The sequence below is a fragment of the Mesitornis unicolor genome, unplaced genomic scaffold, assembly GCF_000695765.1.
Source record: "Mesitornis unicolor isolate BGI_N332 unplaced genomic scaffold, ASM69576v1 scaffold20608, whole genome shotgun sequence".
In the NCBI taxonomy this organism is placed as follows: Eukaryota; Metazoa; Chordata; class Aves; order Mesitornithiformes; family Mesitornithidae; genus Mesitornis; species Mesitornis unicolor.
The window spans coordinates 65943-86327 of NW_010201415.1; the positions used below are offsets into that span (position 1 = coordinate 65943).

The window sequence follows — 20385 nt, forward strand, 5'->3', positions numbered from 1 at the left end:
GAAAATGTATTCTCTAATCAGCTTTCTCATGCTTCAGCAGATAATTGAACTAGAAATCAATCTCAAAGTGCACCAAGAGGCTTAATGAATACCACCAAAAATTATAATTGCTTAGGCCAGGCAACAAGATACACAGTGGCGCTCTTCCAGATCTATTAACATGCAAACTTGATACAGGCACTAGGCTATGCACAGAACCCACCTTTCTTTTAGTGGCTTACCATGTTAATTTGTAATTAAACTCATACTTTTTTCAGTATGCTATGCAACTATAGAAGCAGTTCTTTCAGACAAAAAAAAATCACTATCTTATAAACCTGCATATCCTACTGAGATCAGTAAGAGCCTTCAGTTTACTGGGAGTCCAGGATGACTTGCAATTACATTCATAATGCATTTGGATTCATTGGAAACCAGTTATGATCACTGGCAGCTGTAAATAATTCAGTTCATCAATTGCTAATTTAAAGTGCAAAGCAAGTGATGCTTCTCAATATAAAAGTACTTTTAATAATTGTATTATTACTTGAAGGGAGAATATTAAAGGCTGGGGTGTGTCTATATATATATCTATATATATAGAAGTATAGATACACACACATACACATGCACACTCACACTTACACACAGGTGTGTATTTAAAAGCCTGAGAGAATTTGTTTCATGGGGAAATGTAGAAGGACCTTTACAATGGCCACAACTGGCGTTCTGGGTGTTGATTTCTTAGTCTTAAACATGAAATTTGAGAAAACACACAGCAATCTCTCTGAGGTCTCAAGCCTGTTGTATCTTGTATCCAGGTTCCATTTTACTGTTTCCTTATTGCCTCCAGAATCAATACTCTGGAGAACATGCTGTTAACTCAGCAAAAGTCAGAACCCTGCTGTCAGGAGCTCAGGGAAAAGCTATTACAGAAGCCAAATCATAAGGTGTGATGTTATTAGAATGTTCCTGAATAAGTAACTTAAAGCAATCAATTTGTTTGACCTTTCCTTTGGAAAGAGAGTAATGAAATTTTACTCTCAGGATCCAAAATGAACAGGAGACCCATTCTCTCCCTATTGTAAAAAACCCACATCTTGCAAAATCTGTCTTAATGGCTTATTTCTGGTCCAGGGATTTCAAAATGTATATGGCTATCCTCCAAACCTTTCTTAAAAGACATAAAATAAGACTGTGGTTTGTTTTAATTTTGAAAAAATATTCTCACTGTATGCAAATTTCTTTCCTGGCCTGGGAAAAATACATCGTAGTGAGCATGAGTTGTGAAAGCCTCATTGTACAAACCATGATGTGCAGTTGGAGAGATATCTCATTTCACCTTTCTGCTTGACCAGCTGAGCAATCACTGAAGGGCAGAGGTACCAGAAGTTGAACAGTGATGGGTTCAGGAGTTGTGTACGTTAGTTTAGGCTTGGTTCAGCACAGCATCAACTGGTTTAACCTTAAGCATCGCTGTATTCTTTGCTGAATTTGCAATAATAGCAGAAATTCATCCCAAAGTGCAGTCCTCACAGTGACTTTTATCTGAAAAATGTATTCAATGGTTTCCAAATAAAATACGTAGACCAGGGAATAAGGGGATTTGGTACTGAGTTTAATCACTATTATTTGGATGCATTCAAATAATACTAGTTTTTGGAAAGGCTGCTTTCTCAGCTCATTGTGATGCTACCAAGAACCTCTGGCATCTGAACAAACAAAATGAGTGTTGAAGAGGAGTGAGCTGGCTTCACAGTATGGCAATTTAAAGAATAATGGACTTCTAGAGACAAATTCTCCACGTTGTGCTATTATGTTAGCAATTACTGCAGAGGAAGTTTGTTTAGGATTTAGGCCCAAGGTTCCCTCAGCGAGGCTTGTAAATAGTGTGGAAGTTGATTTTCCTGTTGGTGATAGAAAGACTGACAGCTAACAGCAACCTTTTGTGTAGCAATGACAACTGTGATTATTTTGCAGTTTCACTGCAATGTGATTAGATTGTAATTAGACTGCGGGTCTACTAGATTTTTGGATTGCTTAATTGATGGCCCCAAACCAAATGACTTTCACTATGAGAAAAAAAACACCCTGAAACCTGAATTCCCTGCCGTTGAATTAGTTTAACACATTCTAGTGCGGTTTCATGCTTGAAGCAAATTATCCTTTCTATTTCTTTACACACTTTGGATAAAAGCCATGGAAAGCATGCAAAGATCCACTATTGGCTTCTGGACCTGGGTCTGGGTGACTCTCCAGGAGGCATCTGTTATTAAAATGTTCCTGAAATGACTGAGAGAAATGAGTTTCTACTTTGATTTAGAGAATTGTATTCTTTCCTCAGATCCATAAAACCGTCATGAAGATGAAACTCCTTTTATAATGAAAAAGTGGTTGTCAGCAGAGAGACAACTGTGGGTACAATCTTGCTTTTATGGAAATTTGAAAGCTTTGTTATTAACACCAGTGAGACAAAGATATCATCTGGTGGGTTCAGAATGAAGGAAGTGCTGTAGTTTCTTTATATTGTGTATTTTTATAGGTATGTTGCTCAGAGCACATTCCTAAACTTGGAGAATTAATATTTGCAGATAATCTACTTTAGTAAAGAATAGAATACTTCATAACAGGATGATTGTTTATATGCACAAGAATAATACGGTATTTTAATTGAACAGATGTTAAAAACAAACAACAAAACAAATAATATCTGAAAAAATAACTTTCAGAAAATAAAACCAGAATCAATTTCATCAATTAGGAGCAAGTGTCTAATGGGAAGTGTAGCTAATGAGTCCATCTCGGAAAATTTTTAAATATATCCAGAAACTTGAGCCACAAGCTTATATTTGGCAAACACTATCAAAATGTTCCAACATCATATGATAACACTGTGTTATATAAACACAGCCTGTGCAGGAGAAAGTTGCATCTTTATGCTTCATATATCAAATAATATGATGGAAAAATGCAAGTATTAAAAAAGATCCTAATAAAAAATAGAGACTTTTCTTTCCATTCTCTGCAAGAAACAGTGAATTTAGAGAAGATGGAGACAGGAGCTGAGTTCTCTTCTTGGACCCACTATCAAGATCTCCATTCAAAAACCAACACAGCTATTTTTAAAATCCTTTTCTAGCATCTAGGTATGCTCATGGATCACACAAAAGAAGGCCACTTCATAGATGTACATGTTCATTTACAAACAGACTTAAAAGTCCTTTAAAATGAGCTAATGTTTTAGAATATGTTCTTCCTCCATTAGGAGCCTGGGGGGTTTCTCTGCATTTCAAGGCCATTCATTAGCAGCTGCCAGCTACACTACAGGCCCCTCTCTAATCAGTCATTCCATCATCACTTTAGGACACTTGTAATGCTTGACAGGACTTTAATATAAAACTTCCCAAGGCAGTTGTCAGATGGCCGTGAATTCTGACCATGATATATTTCTCATGTTCAGGAATGCAATTTCATGCTATGCGTGTTGCTGAACTGCAAGCTTTTAGTTCTGACTTCACGGTACTTAATCTCTTCCATGCCAAAAACTGCTTCAATAGCATCTTTTATGTTCAGCTGAACTGCTGCACTAGCCCAAGGGAAAATGTTGTTTTAAGGTGGATTTAAATTTTGCTGGAAAAAAAAAATCTAATCAGACCATTTTGGTACAATTTATACTGTTGCTTCTTCTACGTGTGATGTGCAGGGGATGCAGAATGGCTCTACCCATCCCACCTCTATCAATGGCTGGCACACAGCATCTCTGACTATTGGAAATGAGGATTTCTTCTCACCTCCTGCCTGTAATACTTGTTCTCCAGGGGCTTTCAAGTGACTACTCTCCTGAACACCTTGCTGGTCTGCTGGAGCCGTATGGGCATTGGACCACGGGAGGTGGCTGCTTGCTGCTGCGCTGTGCCCTACACACCTCCATGGGCAGAGACAGCCCTGCTCCAGGAAACCTGCTGTCTCACCAGACCAAAATGCACCGTCTGTGGTGTGTTCCATACACACCACAAAGACTGGAAAGGCCTCACTCCAGGGCAGCTCTAGAAATTAAAAATAAATCCCCAAGCACCGTCACACCCACAGAACAACCTTCCTACCTCTTTTAAGCTAGAAAGAAAGTGAAGAGTGACTTCACAGGGTGTCCCTCACATGGCTCCTTCTCAGACTTGTCCTTGTGATTAAATGATCCCTCTGCACTGCTAGCCCATCCCAAAGCAGCTAAAATGAGTGGCTGAGTGAGATGGAAATAGGAATCGTCCCCCACAGATGGTGTGTGTCATCAGGAGCTAACAGTGCCCAAGTCTGAACAACAACCCTCTAACTTCTGATTAAAAACTGGCCATTTTTTTGCAAGAGTTATTTGGAGAGCAAGCTGTGACTACTACTTCTCTCCCAGACATTGCTCTGTCTCATTCACTCCAAAATGTTCTTCACCCAACATGCTGTCTGCTGCCCTGTGTTCCGACTAAAGCTTTCTGCAACAGAGCTGGCTTCCCAAATATCTGATGTGCAGGGCATGATGCTAGGGAGGTCTGAGGAGAAGATCTGACTTCTTCCAAACAACAGACCCGTGCAAACAAGGACTCTCTCAAAGTACTCTGCAGACCTGATGCCAGTCACATCTGCAGAGTTCCAGCATTTAACAAAGACTTCACTCTGGGGACAAGAGCATTGTCCAGCAAAGGAGGCAACAGAGACATCAAATCTATATGCCAGATGTCGGTGTCGTAACTTGTATCGAGACTCCTTTCTCTTTGTACACTTGGCCTCGCTGCCTGCAACGTGCATTTCCCAGCTGGAAAGATCTCACACACTTCTAACACTGGGAAAAAGAAACTTGCCCAAAGGGAAAAAGTACAAAAGGTTTGCCTCTGCTACAGGAAACTGAAACTGCCAACAGTCTGCTCTGCTGAACTGAGTACGTCGGCAGAATTGGGGTTTAGCAAGGTATCAGCAGTGTGCGCACAGACAGAAATGGAGAGAAAGACTTTCCCAAGTCAGGTTATTTGCTCTCAAAACAACATAAAACAGAGAAAAAAAAATCAGGGATCATTGCTCTTTGCAGGCTGGAATTTCAATCCATGAAAAATTCCAGGATTCTTCTCATTTTGTTACCTTCCCAAACTGGGATGCAAATCTCAGTCTCAAGAGTTTATCTATGCATGGATTTAGGTATACAGCTTTCATATATGTGCATAATATTTAATTTCAGCAAGATGAAAATGTTTTGTGTCATCTTTCTCTTTTTGATTTTTTTAAAAACAATGCAGCAGAAAAATAAATGTCTTCATACAATGATTACCATTTCCTATAGAAATGAATAAGCAACAACATTGTTACATTTCTATGAAATGCTTTGAGTTAATCAGACCATCATTTTCCAGGGGAAGACTATTCGCTATTCGCTATTGGCAGTTTCTGACCAGCCGTAATTCTAGCATTTGGAAATCTGGCATTTGGAAATCTTTCACCCTAGGAAATCAAAGAATATCCCACGAAAACATGGGAGAATGGTGAAGTGCTTGTTGTGACACCGCAGGGATGCCTATCAGCCAAGGGAGCACCACAGTGCTGAAGTTGTACTTTCGCATTCTTCTTGTCAATTTGAAATCCTTCATAGCTCTTAACACCAAGTGTTATAGATGTATGACCATAAAGCAGTACATTTAGTGTGCAAATTAGACACCAGACAAAACTCCAGTAGATGGCGCTCAAAAATATCCAAAATTTGTGTCCCTGTGTGGCTCTAACAGGACCTGGTGCTGTGCAAACGGCTTTGTGCAGGCAGCTCTGCCAGCAGCGCTCTGAGGTTTAGGGAGATTCAGACCAAGGTGCTGGTCTGGCACAGCGGTGTCACCGTCACTCTGGGAGACAGGAGAGGATCAGAACTGCAGGACCAGTCCACAACGCTTGGCTCAGCAGTGGCAAGGAAATGGGGCCATTCATGTCCCAGCTCCTCACAGTTCCCCGTTAGCACCCTGCTCTATCACACACAGCCATTGCCTGCACTTACACTCTCTAGCTCAGTGTGAAGCAGAAGGAAAATACAACTAAAGTTAATGGATTAAGAGATCTGAGGCCTGTGAAAACACAGCAAAGGTTTTGGAAACGTGCAGATATCCAGGGCAGTTGTAGAACATGACTTGCTGGGTAGAGGAATGTCTGTGCCAACTCCTGTGCAGTTGTCTTGTTTAGTAATGGCCAGTTCTGGTACCAGTTTTAAATTTTGCAGCTCTGACTAGAAACAGCTTGTTGCATTACAAAGGCAATTCAGTAGTAATTCAACAGAAGCACAAGTGGGTTGACTACCACCAGGGGAATAATTTTTATTGGCCATTTGGGCCAAAGACCAGAGTGAAAGTTGATACCAGCTCATTGAGTTGGTGGCCCACGGGAAATGATCTAACACCAGTTCCTCTGAAGTCCCACAAAGCCACTGCTAGAAGTGCATCGGCAACAACATGCTGTGATTCATCAGATGTTCCAGGGTGTCCGGCAACATTCTGTGTGGGCTCACATCTCCTGACTGCCATCTGCTTTATGCAAAGCAAAATAAAGCCCTTTATCCAGCCAGGGAGTAGACACATCATGAGCAGCAATGGTGAAAGCTCTTCCAAGCTGGATGCCGATGTGCTTCAGTCTTTCTCTGGAGTACTTACCTTTGTTTTAACATTAGTATGAGCAAAACACACACGTGCACATGGATTCTCCTGATATTTCTGTCCTGTCCTGAGCTCCAGGCTTGACGCTTTTCACTTCTGATCACTTCACAGTCCAACTGCACATTTCTGTGTCTGGGGATAAGTGCCTCCAGTCCTGCCTGGCATGATCAGGCAGCCCAGGCTACAGTGAGGAAGAGGTGGCTGCTCGGAACACAGTGGGACAGGACTTGAAATGAAGGTGTTGGTCCTATTGCACTTAATCTCTCATCTTGCAGGAGCTGAAATGGTAGGAATACCTTCACCGCCTTTCTGATCTTTGCACAGGAATCACATTATTCACTTCAGCAGTTTTGCCTTTGGGTTAAAAGGGTAAGGGGTGACAGGATGGTTTGCTTCAAGCCTGGATTTCATTAAACTTTAGCTGTACCAGTTTTGTTCCAGATCAGGCAACAGTTGATCTAGTCATTGGACTTTCTTATGAAAACTAATTATAGGGAAGTGGCTAAGACATCAGGATGTTTCTCTACAAATTTGTTTTATAGGTCAGAGTGATGGCTGAAAAGCCATTTGCTTGTGTGATAGCAGAGGTCATTCTTTGATGCACCATCAGCTGGTAGCCAAAGAATGAAATTTTCTTTGTCTCTATCTATCTAAAACCAAAACAGAAGTGGCAACACAGATGGTCACACATAACATACTGCATTGATTGCAGTGGGACTAAGCCTATTCACACTGACTGTGTATCTGACCCCAGCACTCTTAACCGAGGCACTCTTGAGTTACACGATGTGAAGTACAGTGGGATTTCAGCTCTTTCATTACATGAAAGATAAGGAAAAATTAGCATGGCTTGATTCAGAGGAGCAGACTTCTCATGACAAGGAGTCAGAATAGCTTGTGGGATCAGACATTTCTTAACCATCAGACTGCAAAGGGAGTGGGGAGGTGGTGAGCACTGGCTTACAAACTTTCATTTCAGCTGCAGCCCCAACACGCCTGGATCATCCAACAATTATTCTGGCTCTTGGCCATCAGTCCTGGGAAGAAGCTTCCTTTGGGAGAGTGAATTTTTATGCTGGAAGCATTAGAAGCATACATATCTCAGGCTATTTGCCCCTACATGTGTTCAAAGAAGCACAGGTCTGTGTGTGTGTGTGTATATATGTGTGTGTCTATATATATATATATACACGATCTTTCCTTTCTCTTTTTTTTTTTAAACCAGTACAGCACATTCCAGATATTAACAAATTGACCAGTGACTTTCAGTTTCAAAATGAGATGTCCTTCAGGAGAGGACAGTGATCTTCTACACCTTTGAGATGAGCATAGGGACTATTATTCCAGATTAATACTCTGAGTACCTCAGAGAGGAATTGCCATATGAGAACCTAAACAGATTTTGTCACATTTGGTCTGGCAGAGGGGAAAGTGGGAATAAGAAGTGTTCCCATCCTTCTGCCTGCGCTGTCCAAAGTCTATAAAGGATTTGGGGATGCCAACTACCCAGATCAGCAAGGGGCTGCTGGGGTAGTCTTGGAGAATGAACACTTCAGTTTTCATCATGTCAGAAATTGAACTCCTATCTCATTAAAGGGATTATTTGGGCTTGTCTAAGTTACCATTTAATCTCCCAAGAGTTTGTTGTGCTAAATACTGAATTGAACTACCTTTCCCAGAGACCATGATGCAGTATCAGGAAAAAACTAGCTACAAACTATTTCAAGCTGATAGTTTATGTTCCTTCACCAGTGCATTTCCCTTGAAAAGTGGTGAAAGTTGTTCAATGAGCTTTTGTGTTCTTTTGGGAAATCTCAGCTAATTCACATAGAGGCATACTTTGTGCTTTTTTTTCTTTGTTAAGCAGCCATTGTACTATCACAGCACAGCGAGAGCACGGGTGAAAGAACAAAGAGCAGCAGGCAGTGAGAATGTGACACCATCTCTTCCCATGCAGCTCTGTTGCTGCGGCCCGGCAGGCTGGATGTTATTTTAGTGGCTGTGCATCCCACCCATGCGTTTCTGTGGGCCCAGAAGCCGCGCTGGTGTGACGCCTTGTGAGCTCGAAGCTTATTCATGTTCAGGAATGGGAGGGTCAGGGCCATCGACACACACCAGCATCCTGCTGCCTATTATTTCCTGCCAGTGCTGGCATCGCACCAAGCCCTAACATGACAGGTGGATGGAGTTCACAAGGAAATAATGTCATGGGCCAGTTTTCCAGGAAAGCTGTTAACTCTATTCACAAACTCGGGCCTTCAGATTGAAAGGGAATGTGGCTGAGAAGAGGTGGTGAAGGGCTGCTCTGGTGTTATTTACCTTTCCTTTTTTTAAACAGATTATTCACTGACATCTCTTGCTGCAGTACAGAAATCTTTATCTCCATATAATGCCTACCTCCTCAAGAGCAGGCTGCGGCTGAACGCCTTTTAACTTACAAAACCATGGGAGCACTGCCTCTGCAAATCCCAAATGGCTATTTGATTTCAGTCAGATTGCAAAACCAGGTAGGAAATTAAACTCCTGCCTTTTGCTGAGCTAACTGGTTCCTGGGAAACAGAAAAGAAGAAATATGAAGTGAGATCTAAGACTGATGCTGACCTGGGGACTTCAGGCATTTTATAAGTCTGAAACTGAGGATACAGCCAAGGATGTATCAGAAACAAGACTGACATATTTTTAACAGTCTCTGTCTTTCAAGGCGCTTGTGTAAAGCTCTACACCTCCATGACTTTATGCAGTGTCTAACAATTGCTGCTGTGTGTTCTTCTCTTTCTTTCCTCCTTTCCTCTCTGTTTTTAAAGTTTAATACTTTGTTTTCTCTTAGTCTAGAAGGCACAGAAGAGTTAAAAAGTGAAAGCAATCAAAAAAAGTATTTTTCAAAAATGCCATGTTTGCCACAAATGCAAATTTTTGGATGCAAGAGTTAGGACAACAGGATTCCAACTGGCTGCTCACAAGAGGAAGGATTAGGTCCTCTGTCATGTTAATAGTGACATCAACAACCTGAATAAAAGCCAAAAATTCAAGTTGATTCTGCAGTTTAAGACCATTGTTCTTCTATACATTTTAGCCAATAAGATTTAGTATGTTCATAGAGTTTTGGCAGGATTTATATCAGTTTTCACATCATACAGTGCAATTTTTTATTTGCTAATGTACTGTTACCTATAAAAGCCCTTTTGACAAATATTTATACTGTCATTGCTGAAACAGCCTACAGTCTAAAGGCATCAGAGGTACTGGGAATACATATGCAAAATGATGCCTGCCAATATTGTTCTTCTTATTTTGGAGCCCATTGTAAAAACAAATTAGGTGAAACCTGCTAACAGATATGTGACAACCTCCATCTCAGATATTAAAGGAGCGGTAGACCTGGACTTGGACTCTGGATAAGGAAAGCTGAGGCAAGAATAGGGGATATTCCACAGGGCTTGTTCCTGGCCTGAGCCTTCAGGATCCTGATGAGACGTGCAGGCCTCTCTTCGTTCCATACTCTGAGCATGGTTCCTGTTCTGTAGAGCTGCAGTAATATTGTACATTCGTCGTCTGGTAACAGGAGCTCTCCCAAGCATCCAAGGCAGAGAAAATTATTCTTGACACAAGTCCACGAAATCAACCTTTCCCTCGCTCTTTTTAATATTTTTTTCAACCTGGCAAATTATGGCATTAGAACCACAGTCACGTACAGAACATGGCATGCTATGTGACTGGGGAATCGTAAATTGGGCGTTTTGACTTGAAAAAATACTAAGCATTGTCATACTAAACTGATTATTATTTTAAAATACTGTCCCAAGCTATAACTGGCTTTGTGTACAATAGCAATACAGGGTGTAGTTACAGACACAATTTCCTGTGCTTAGGTTTTCAAATTATTATTTAAGATCCCCATAACATTTGCCCAGTGCACCAACGCAATTCCCCTATTAGATAATTTTCTATCCTTGTGAGGGCAATTCTGCTTGCGCAATGCTGCCAGAGCTTTCAGGAAGGGAGAGACAAGCAATTGTGACAATAAAATTTGCATCAGCTCCCACCCAACCTCACCCAGAACTGAAATACCATTTGTCGCATTCAAAGCCTTTTCACACCAGAAGGGAAGGTGTTTCTGAGCTGTAAAGTCATTGTGATCTCCACAGGGTTGCATCCTCCGGGCTGACTTTTGCCTCTCAGGTTCCCACGAGAAACACCACACAGCAACTGTGGGGTTCCAGATGGCTTTGTATCGCAGACTTGGTGGATTACATGACCCAGCATCCAGGCGTGAAGATCCAAATCAATCCAGATCAGGTCACGGCATTCAAAAGCAGAAATTTTGCTGTTTGTAGCTGACTGGGTTGAGGGGGTTGACCCTTGTAAAAGTGGTCTTGTAATAAACATTTCAGATCTAACAATATCACCAGTTTCTGAAAAAATGAAGGTGCTAAGCCTGCCGTGCTGCACTCACGTAGCACCTCTACCACAAGAATTGTTTTTTAAGGGCTAAAAGGAAAGTATTGTCCCAGTGTTGGGACCAGGACAAGGGGTGCAGGGGAGAGAGGATAATAATGAAAATATCTGTGATATGTAGATTTGCAGGAAGAAAAAACACAGACTGTGAGATGTGTGTTGAGGTCATCATTGGTCATTCAGAAAAGATGCTACTACTACTTCAGACTGTCCCAAAATCAATGCCCACAAATCATGGTGGAGAAGTCTGTGCCAGTTTCTAAGGTCATGTGAAAATATCTTCAACAGCATGAGGTCTCTGACTAAACTGTTCACCACCTCTGCCTTGCTCCTGCAGGACACCAAGACCAGATGCTGGGATTCTTTCCCTTCAAGTTACTATTTTGCTTCTCTGAATAAAGGACAAACAGAGTGAATTCCTGCACAGATTTTCACTCGCTGCTTGATACAAAGATGCTTATGCACGTACCATGTCTCACTAGGATGCAGCTGATGCTACTGAGCTCAGCAGTGTGTGCTATGGCAGCCCTGTATTACCTAGAGGCCTCTCAACATGTCAGCTGGCATTAAGGGATACCATGTTGTAGCCAAAGCTTTGCTGTGCTAGGGGATCATGCCTAGGGTCATTGCAATGCTGTCTGTCACTGCTCACATCCTGCTTAATGCCTGGATGCCCCACAATTAGCAAGGCAGAGAGAGAGGGTGATGCAGGCACTCTGCTGTGTCCATGTATACAAAAGAGAGCAGAGACAAGGGAAATGAAATCTCCTCTAGTAGTTGCAGTTGCAGAGTGACTCTTACTCACTCTTATTTACCCTTCCTGAAAAAACTGCTTCCAAAAACCCATCGCCTCCGTTCCACTGAGTTTGGTCTTTTCTTTTGACTTGGAGGAGAGCCTCACCTTGCACCTCTACTTTCCTTCCACGCGCCGCATGCAAGTTTGCCTGTCTCACAGCAATGGCAGAAGGAGGACACATGTACAGGAAAGTCTTCTGAAGAGGGCTAGAGGCCTTCTGCTCTGCGCTCAGCTTGGGAAACATGGGGCTGAGCTGCTACGCGCGTGTAGTGGAAATCACTGCATCTCTACAGCCCCTGCAATTCCCTCGTTGGCAGCCTGCAAAATTCCACTGAGGAAAAAGAAATGGGGAGGGGGAAGAAGGAGTCAGAAAAACTATTGTGTTCCCGGGGGGGGGGGGGGCAAATAAACAGCCCTATTTAGCTTATCCAGCTTTGCTAATGTCAATCACTTTTCTCATTTTAAACAGGAAAGACACCACTTTAGTCCACCTGTTCCATTATTTATCATGCTATGCATTTCCCATGAATTGTCACTCATGCAAAACCTGTACATCGTAAGGGGACACCCTAATATTTTTAATGACCTTAAGCAAAGTGATTGACATTAGACACCGGTGTCAGATGTTCTGGTGACGCAACATGTTCTCCTAGCAGCAGGAAAGCTTCCTGCCGTGATTAAGTAGGGCTATGGAAGTGCTAAAATGTGTTGTCAGCTTTCCTCTGATGCAAGTGATTTTATTATAGCGTCTGGTAACCACGGAGTGTGGCAACGCAAATACTGGCTCCAAACATCCCCTCCCATACATACAGCTTGCTCTATTTAAAACACGAAGTGCACTTTGCAAATCCGGGGATAAGTTATGGATGTAACAAGCTTAAACCATGCAGGGCAGAGGAAAAAGCGGCACCTAAGCCAGAATGCCTGGCTGAGTTCAGCAGAAGCATACGGCTCTGGGATGACCCGCAGAAGGCAACCCCCTGCGGCACCTGTTTGGCAGGTATGCTCTGCCGCATCACCACAGCGTCAGGGATGCCAGAGGCTCTGGAGGGCAAAGAGAAGCACACTAGCCCAGGCCTTGCTCCCTGTAGCAGTGGAAAGCAAAAATCCCATCCAGCCCTTTGAAGTCTGGAGAAAGAAAGAAGGAAAATAAATAAAAGAGGAAGTGGAGGGTAGTGGGAGCAGACTTCATGCAGCCCCTCTGCCTTCTGACACACTCATACACCCTGGGGTACAGTCTGTGACCTGGCTCAGCACTACTTGTCCTTCATGATACAGATGAAGAAATGTTCTGGTTTGCTTCAGTCTGGGACCAGCCCTCAGTTATTCAATACCTGAGAAAAGCTGGAACACCTCTGGAACACAAGAGCTACAGAATCAAACATCTCACAGGGGCACCTGAGACCTGCTTTTCAGAAAGATTTGTAACCCCAAAGCTCATTCAGCAAATACTGCACAGATGACTTGGCTTCCACAAGAAATCATTAATAGTTGTGTCTAAAAGCGACTATGCCAGTAAGTGTCTGCAGAATTGACCATTACTGCTGCAAGAGGAATGGGCTCTCTAACCAAAATCCATAGTCTACAGAGATTTTTGGAAGAGACCAGCAGTACATATGTTGACAGTAATTGTCAGAGATGTTTTTCTACAAAAAAGAATCGTAAAGCAGCCAAAGTTGAAGCTATGAGCTATCTTGATAACAATAAAAAAAGATTTCCTAAAGGTCTAGCAGCACGGAAAATTATTTTAATGAAATGTACTTTTTAATTTTATAGCAAAATAATAAAAAGTGCTAAACCTGACCACTTTAATTTACAAAAAAGTCTGATGTTTTAAGATATAATCATACCTCGTTATCTAGGTTAGACAATATAATTACACATTTCTATCTATTTCTATTCAATAGTAAAACAAAATTAACATTAGTTGGTTTAAAAAAGGAGGAAAGTACCACAGATACTGGGGGGGAAGTTACATAAAATACAACAATCAGCTTATTGAGCAATCTGCAGTTTGTTTGGTTATTATTGCTTTTTTGGGGGGGTTGGGGTTTTTTGAGCTACAATTTAAATCACAGACAAGCTGGCCATAAGCTTGTAGTCACTTCAAATGCTATGACTTCTCCCTTGGTCAAATGTCACAGTGTGTATGTTAAGGAGATCTCTGGCACTTCAAGTCAGTTAAAATTATTTTCTTAGTCCTCACAGATTCCCTTTCCAACATGATCAGCATGTTGGAGAACGCAGTTGTGGTGATTGCAGTTATGACGACACTGTTTTCTGTTAAGGAAAAGTGTTTTTTCCTCCGTCTTGGAAAGAATCACTACCAAGTCTGCAGTAAGAAAAATATTAAGAGCACTTGCAGAGTTTTTAAGAGTCTTTCTTAATCCATTCCTTTTTCATTTCAGTTCATTTCCAAAGTTAAATTAAAACCTGCAATCTCTCCTATTCATAAATAGTCAAGTTGACTTACAAAGGGTCTGTCTTCTGTCCAGCCTTGTCTGGGTTGTCTTTACCCAAACAAGGTTCGATGATTTGCCACGAGCGCTGTTTGGCTCTCCCGCCTCTTTGCTTTCTTCTTTTCCTGCCTGATCTTCCAGCACACTGCGCTAGAAGCCAGCAAAAGGAGTCCTGATGACAAGAGGACTAATCCAAACACCGAGATGATTGATCCATGGGAATTGAAGCTGTATGCCACAGCAGTAACCACGATGCCAGCGATGAGGATAACCACACCAAAGGGAATGGTACAGCGGTAGCAGGAGAGCTCTGCTCCCCCAGTTGCTGCAGTCAGCTGGCATTCACTGACAAGAGGGATGGTGGTTATCACACAGTCATTGTTATTACTCTTCTCCGTGGTTACAGAATCAGGATGCTTTGAAGCGCCCAGGATCTCTTTAATAGGTTCGTTTGTCATCTTGATTGTCTTGAGTTAGTCAGTTCTCAGGCTAGAGCAGGGTCTGCTGAACAGGCACAGCACTGTGGAGAGAAGAGCATGAGTTCAGCTAAGAAGTGTTACCATTATGTGACAAATGGGTGACACAGAAGCATCCTGCTTGGGATCGCAAACAAGCAGTCACTCTGACTGCGCAAGGATTTATGCACAAGCTTAATTGCAACACTGCTGATTGTGGTGGATCTGAATCAATCATTACGGTAGTCATCAGCATGTGCAGAAGTGCTAGAAAGGACAGAGTCATAGACCAAGACTGACACCAACCTTAAAGTGTTGTGGGCCAAATCCTGCTTTAAGTTATATCCTAAAGTGAGTATTTCTGGATGCAATTTAGATTTCAGTGGCATTACATCTTCTGATGAAGAGGTGAAGCTCATAGGCTGCTTTGGTTAAAAACTCTACGGTTGCTCACACACTTTTTCACAGTATTTTTATATATACACCCATCCACACATATTACCCAGAGTTGCTCCAATGCACATCATAGTAACATGGGCAAGAACTGGCCCAGCAAAAAACAGGACTGGACAACAAACCCCAAGGCAAGTATTACTTAGCAAAAAAATTCAAATGGTCATGACTAGGTACGGATGTGAGGGAAATGGGGATGAAGACAGTTCCTAACACTCAGCAAATTCCAACTGAAAGTTGGTGAATCTACTGTTACAGCAACATCAGTCCAATGTCAGCTTGCCATTTAAATTGGCTTTATGCAAAAGTGATGGAAGTCCATGAAATCCCACCACATACAACAGACAGGGACACTGGGGAACCACTGGGTTTTCCTGCTGGGAGTAGCTCACAGGACTCCTCCACCACTCTCCAGTACAGGCTGTGTAGCTTTTGCTCCTATAAGCAGCATGGTATGCAGCTCAGAGAACAAGGAAGAGCGCTGGCAATGCAGTAATGCTTTTATCACTTTTATCACCTTCACATCTGTGACTAGGAAGTTAATTGCCAGATACTTGTATTCTCCTTTTCCTTTCCCACCACTCCACCCTTGTTGCTAAGATATATTTTCGTCCATTGTGAAGAGCCCTTGGGTTTGTATCTCAGTACCTCATGTAACGGACTGTGTATTATGCAAGAAAGAGGATTTCGCTATTTTTAAACACACCCACAAACAGGCTATACTCTGTATCTAGTCAAAGAGTTTGTATCCAAGTTTCCTTGAACCTTAATGAGAGAAGGAAAGTTCAGATCTGGTTTGACAAAGCTTTTGCTCTCCTGCTCTAAGGAAGAGTGTTCAGCTCAATATTGCATCTTGCTGTACACAGCTACCTTCAGGGCTCAGTCCTGCAAGGCGTTGAGAAGCCACAAGACAGAGTAGCCCTTCCCTCCCCAACACAACTGCACGCACACTGAGCACACACAGTGACAACAGAAGAGGCAATGGGCACAAACTGAAACACAGGAGGTTTTATCTGAACATCAGGAAATGTTTCTCAAGTGAGGGTGACTGAGCACTGGGACAGGTTGCCCAGGGAGGTTTTGGAGTCTCCATCGTTGGAGATACTCAAAAGCCATCTGCACAGTCCAGGGCAGAATTCTGTAGGTGACTCTGCTTGAGTGGGATGGGGGGTGGACCAGGTGACCTCCAGAGGTCTCTTCCAACCACAACCGTTCTCTGATTCTGAGTGTTTCTGTGAAGGTATTTGGTATCTCCAAGGGCAGGCAAGCAAACTGCTGACATCTTAGATACCCTAGGTTCTCCTAGGTTCTGCTGCTTTGTCCTCTGAATCACAACGTGTGATTAAGCACCTTTTACATCAGTTGAAAGATCCCAGGAAAGCCACGGGTTTGCTCTAGAGCACCATCGATCTGTCCCCACATGGATGTGGATTCTGAATTTTCAGTAATGACTTGCATGGCCATGAGACTCAGGCTGGTGCTATTATGTTGCTGCATTACTTATCCATAAAATGTTACAGAAGTTCAGCATAATGGGAGAATGTGGTCCTCAAATGCCACTTTTTTTTGATCTTACCATTAGCCAAATTCAATTTGGTCAATATTTTATTATTAAATTTGAGGGAGGAAAAAAAATAACCACTTTCCATATAAAAGGTCTCTTAGTTCCAAAAACACCATAGTAACTGTTCAAAAGTCCAAATACTCTAACAGTCATAGAAAGAAGAAAACTTCCCAATAACTTGAAAAGGCTTTAGATTGGGCTCATAATAAACACGATTATTCTGAAAAAACTTTAACATTCAAAGTATATTTACTTCTGTCTCTAGAGTTCCTTGTCCCTCTGCTTCAAACACTTCCCCAATGAGCATTAAATCTCTTAGATGTCTTGTACAGAGATTTATGAAGAAATAATATATATTTATACAGTCAAAGCTAACATGAGTTTTTTTAAAAATCACCTAAACTGCCAAAATTAAGTCAATGGAAAAATATCTGCTGACTTCTGAGGTGCACAGTTCTTGCCTGCAATAGGATGTAAGCAGACAGGCATTCATATAAGACAAATAAACAAATCTCTATTGAAATACTATAAGTTAAATAAACAACAAATCCTATTTGAAGTGTGAGTAAAGGTATTCAGCCCCAGAAAATAGGGCACCAGATCTTCATTGCCAGCAAAGTCACTCCTGACTTACGCTAACAGGTGACTTAGTTCAAGTTTCAGGGTAAGAAATTCAGGCAAAGATACCAGGCAACACCAGCATCCTCTCACTAATCATACCAGCAGAACTTCCTTAAAGAGCTACTTTGGCTTGGAGGAAGAATGTGATTCTGTGGCAATCTGCGGCTAACACTGGATAAAGGGGAGAGAAACATTTTACCCACTAATAGTGTAAGTTGGGATTTACCAAAAAGACACGGAATTCGTCAGCATGCACACCTACCAGGTCCATGAGGAATCCATTGTAACAAATCCCTTGGCTCAGGAAGCAGAGGAAGACAGCTTTGGATGTCTCGTGTGTCAATTCAAGGCAGAGTCATGCTCCAGGCTTTGAAGTGTCAGACGTTGCTGAATGATGAACTGAAGGTGACAACAGTCTAGCAAAGAAGCTTCCTACAAGAAAAGTTGTTGGATATTTATCAGCTTCTTAAGAACAAAACTCCAGCATAGAAAAGCTCCTGCTGTACGCTGACCCTGCTCCTAACCCAACTGAAGCAGATGTTCTCCCTCTGGCTCTCCTAGTGGTTTCTGCCTCTTTTCTTGGCAGCAGCCACCCATTTCTGGCCCTGTGTAACATTTTCCTTTGATGATGTGACGTCTCGATGATGAGTGTCACAACCCAGGCAAGTCCCCCAGAAAGCTATGCAGGAAAAGGTAATGCACATTTATTTCTGTAGTTAAAAATCTCGTTTAACTTAATTTCTATTTCTCACTTCACCTATTTGAATCACAACTCAGAATGCTTGAGTTTTTGTCTCCTCTATGTCTCCAGTTTCTTTCAGCAAATCATTTCCCTGTGCCTTGCCTTTGCTAGCTGTGAACTGACACTGACAACACTCTTCCCACTAAAAACCACTTTTAAATCTCTTCTGCTGTAACAAAAACCTAAGTAATATAATCCTGAAAACTCATCTCCAAAAAAAGGGCAAACTGAGTCCAAGAACTCAATGTAATGAGTGTAAGTCCTTTCTATTTACTGCTCTTCATGTCTGTTATCAGATTTTTAAAAACAAGATTCATAACTCAAACAGGGACAAGGCAGAATCTGCAGCAGAGCAGCGTGGTAACTCCGCAGAAAGCAGTGATGGAAATTGTTATCAACTGCAGAAACAGCTGTGAAATCACCAAGCAGCCAGGTAAAACTTCCAAAGCAGCGGAGATTTATGTTAATCTTATTCAACATTCCCTTTCTATAGGTGCATGATTATGGAAGATCATTTTGACACTGAAGCAGGAGCTCCTAAGCGAAAATGAGAATAAATTCATGTGAATAAGTTTGTATAATGATAAACTGCAAAGGTGGGGTTTTTTTCCTCTTTTACAGTTCTTCAGATCATGCTAACGTTTCACAAACACAAACATTTACAGGCACAAACTGCTGCTGTTCTTCTCTAGATGATCCTTGGAATGAGCCTGGGACATAGCTAAAGTATATTTAGCTGATTATTTAAGTTAGCTAATAATAAGGAAGTCTCCTTGCTTATCTCCTTGACTATATTCTTGTGCACACTACCTAGTTTGCCTTTTTGAAAAGTTTGGAGGGAAATGCAGAAAAAACCCCACTTTAGCTAAAAAATCTAGAGTACATTAAAAGAAAAGCAGATCTCTGAAATTAACTTGCAGTCAACTTCCACTGATATTACAAGAACGGTTACATTTGTTTGAAAAGCTCTTCCTTGTGCAATTGTGCCCCCTAAGCCACTCTGCCAGCATCATTCTTCGAAAAGATTAATTGCGCTGTCAGTAATTGATTTGTATTTGCCCTTGACTACATACAGTTTAGGTAATTTTTTACAATGAATGTCTTTATCAAAAAACCTGACTGACAGAGCAACTTTTATAGCCAGGATTTCTCCCCTCCTCCTTCCCTCCCTCACCACAAAGCTGAGAAGCAGAAACACATGATATCTATACATTAAGTTTCCAATGTTTTAACTCTGCATCATTTCAATGTGGTGCTCTCTCAAGAGGGTTCCTACATACTGAATATCTCTGTGCAAGTGCAAAGAGCTGGCATTTCCCAGCCACTACAATCCTTTCCCCTTTTTTGCATGTTACTCAGAACCAGTAAGACACATTTAAGTTTTCTGCCTTCAGGCTCTGGACCCAATTCTCTGTATATTTCAGACACCCTTTTTTGCTGATGTAAAATTCCAATAAAGCACAATGCCCACATTTCATACTTGGTTTTGCATTGACTTGTCTCTGGAAAACAGTATAAGGAGTCCTTTTGTACTGAAGGAGAGCCAGAGTTCATTTGGGATCCAACAGACTACAGCAAACCCGAACTTAATCCCACAGCTCTTCCCCATGTGAACACCTGTGGAAATACAGAAGCCAAATTTGTACTTATAAGGCTCCAGGATCAGGCCCTGCACTATGGGGCAGGAGAAGAACACACTGCACCCACACCAACTGTTTGAGCCTCAGGATGCCGATACGTTCCCATCACCAAGTTTTTAGGTAAGAGTTACCAGATGCCAGCTTTTGCACCTTTTTTGTTTTTCAGATGTAGTTGGAAGGGTAGGATGGGAGCCAACCAAACACCTCCACAAACAAACCTTGTTACCTGCAAACTGCAAAAGTTTCAAACCTGTCTGTAAAACGCCACACTCACGTAAGGTAAACCACTGCGTATCACACCTATCCCCACTATGTAAGACAGAAAAGACACGATCAGGCAAGGAAAGCTTTATAAACAGTTTCTGCTGTACAGTCTGCCACTACCAAAAAGGCGTAACTCTGCGGGGGCACACTGTGACCTGCGACGCGGGGAGCAGCTCCGGACCCCGAAGCTTTTAACTGCAACACTCCAGCCCCTAGGAAAAGCCCTGTGCCACGCAGGAGGGTGTTAGGCACCCCTCAGGACCCGCGGACCGGACCGGAGAGGCTCGCC

At 42.1% G+C, this 20385-nt stretch overlaps 1 protein-coding gene across 1 annotated transcript; it reads right to left on the reverse strand.

Moving 5' to 3' along the window:
• Positions 1-13961: 13961 nt before the first annotated feature.
• TMEM100 (transmembrane protein 100) lies at positions 13962-14852 on the reverse strand. The gene has a single exon (XM_010190080.1). The coding sequence runs from the start codon at positions 14813-14815 to the stop codon at positions 14411-14413; it is 405 nt and encodes a 134-aa protein (XP_010188382.1). The 5' UTR covers positions 14816-14852; the 3' UTR covers positions 13962-14410.
• Between the last annotated feature and the right edge of the window lie 5533 nt (positions 14853-20385).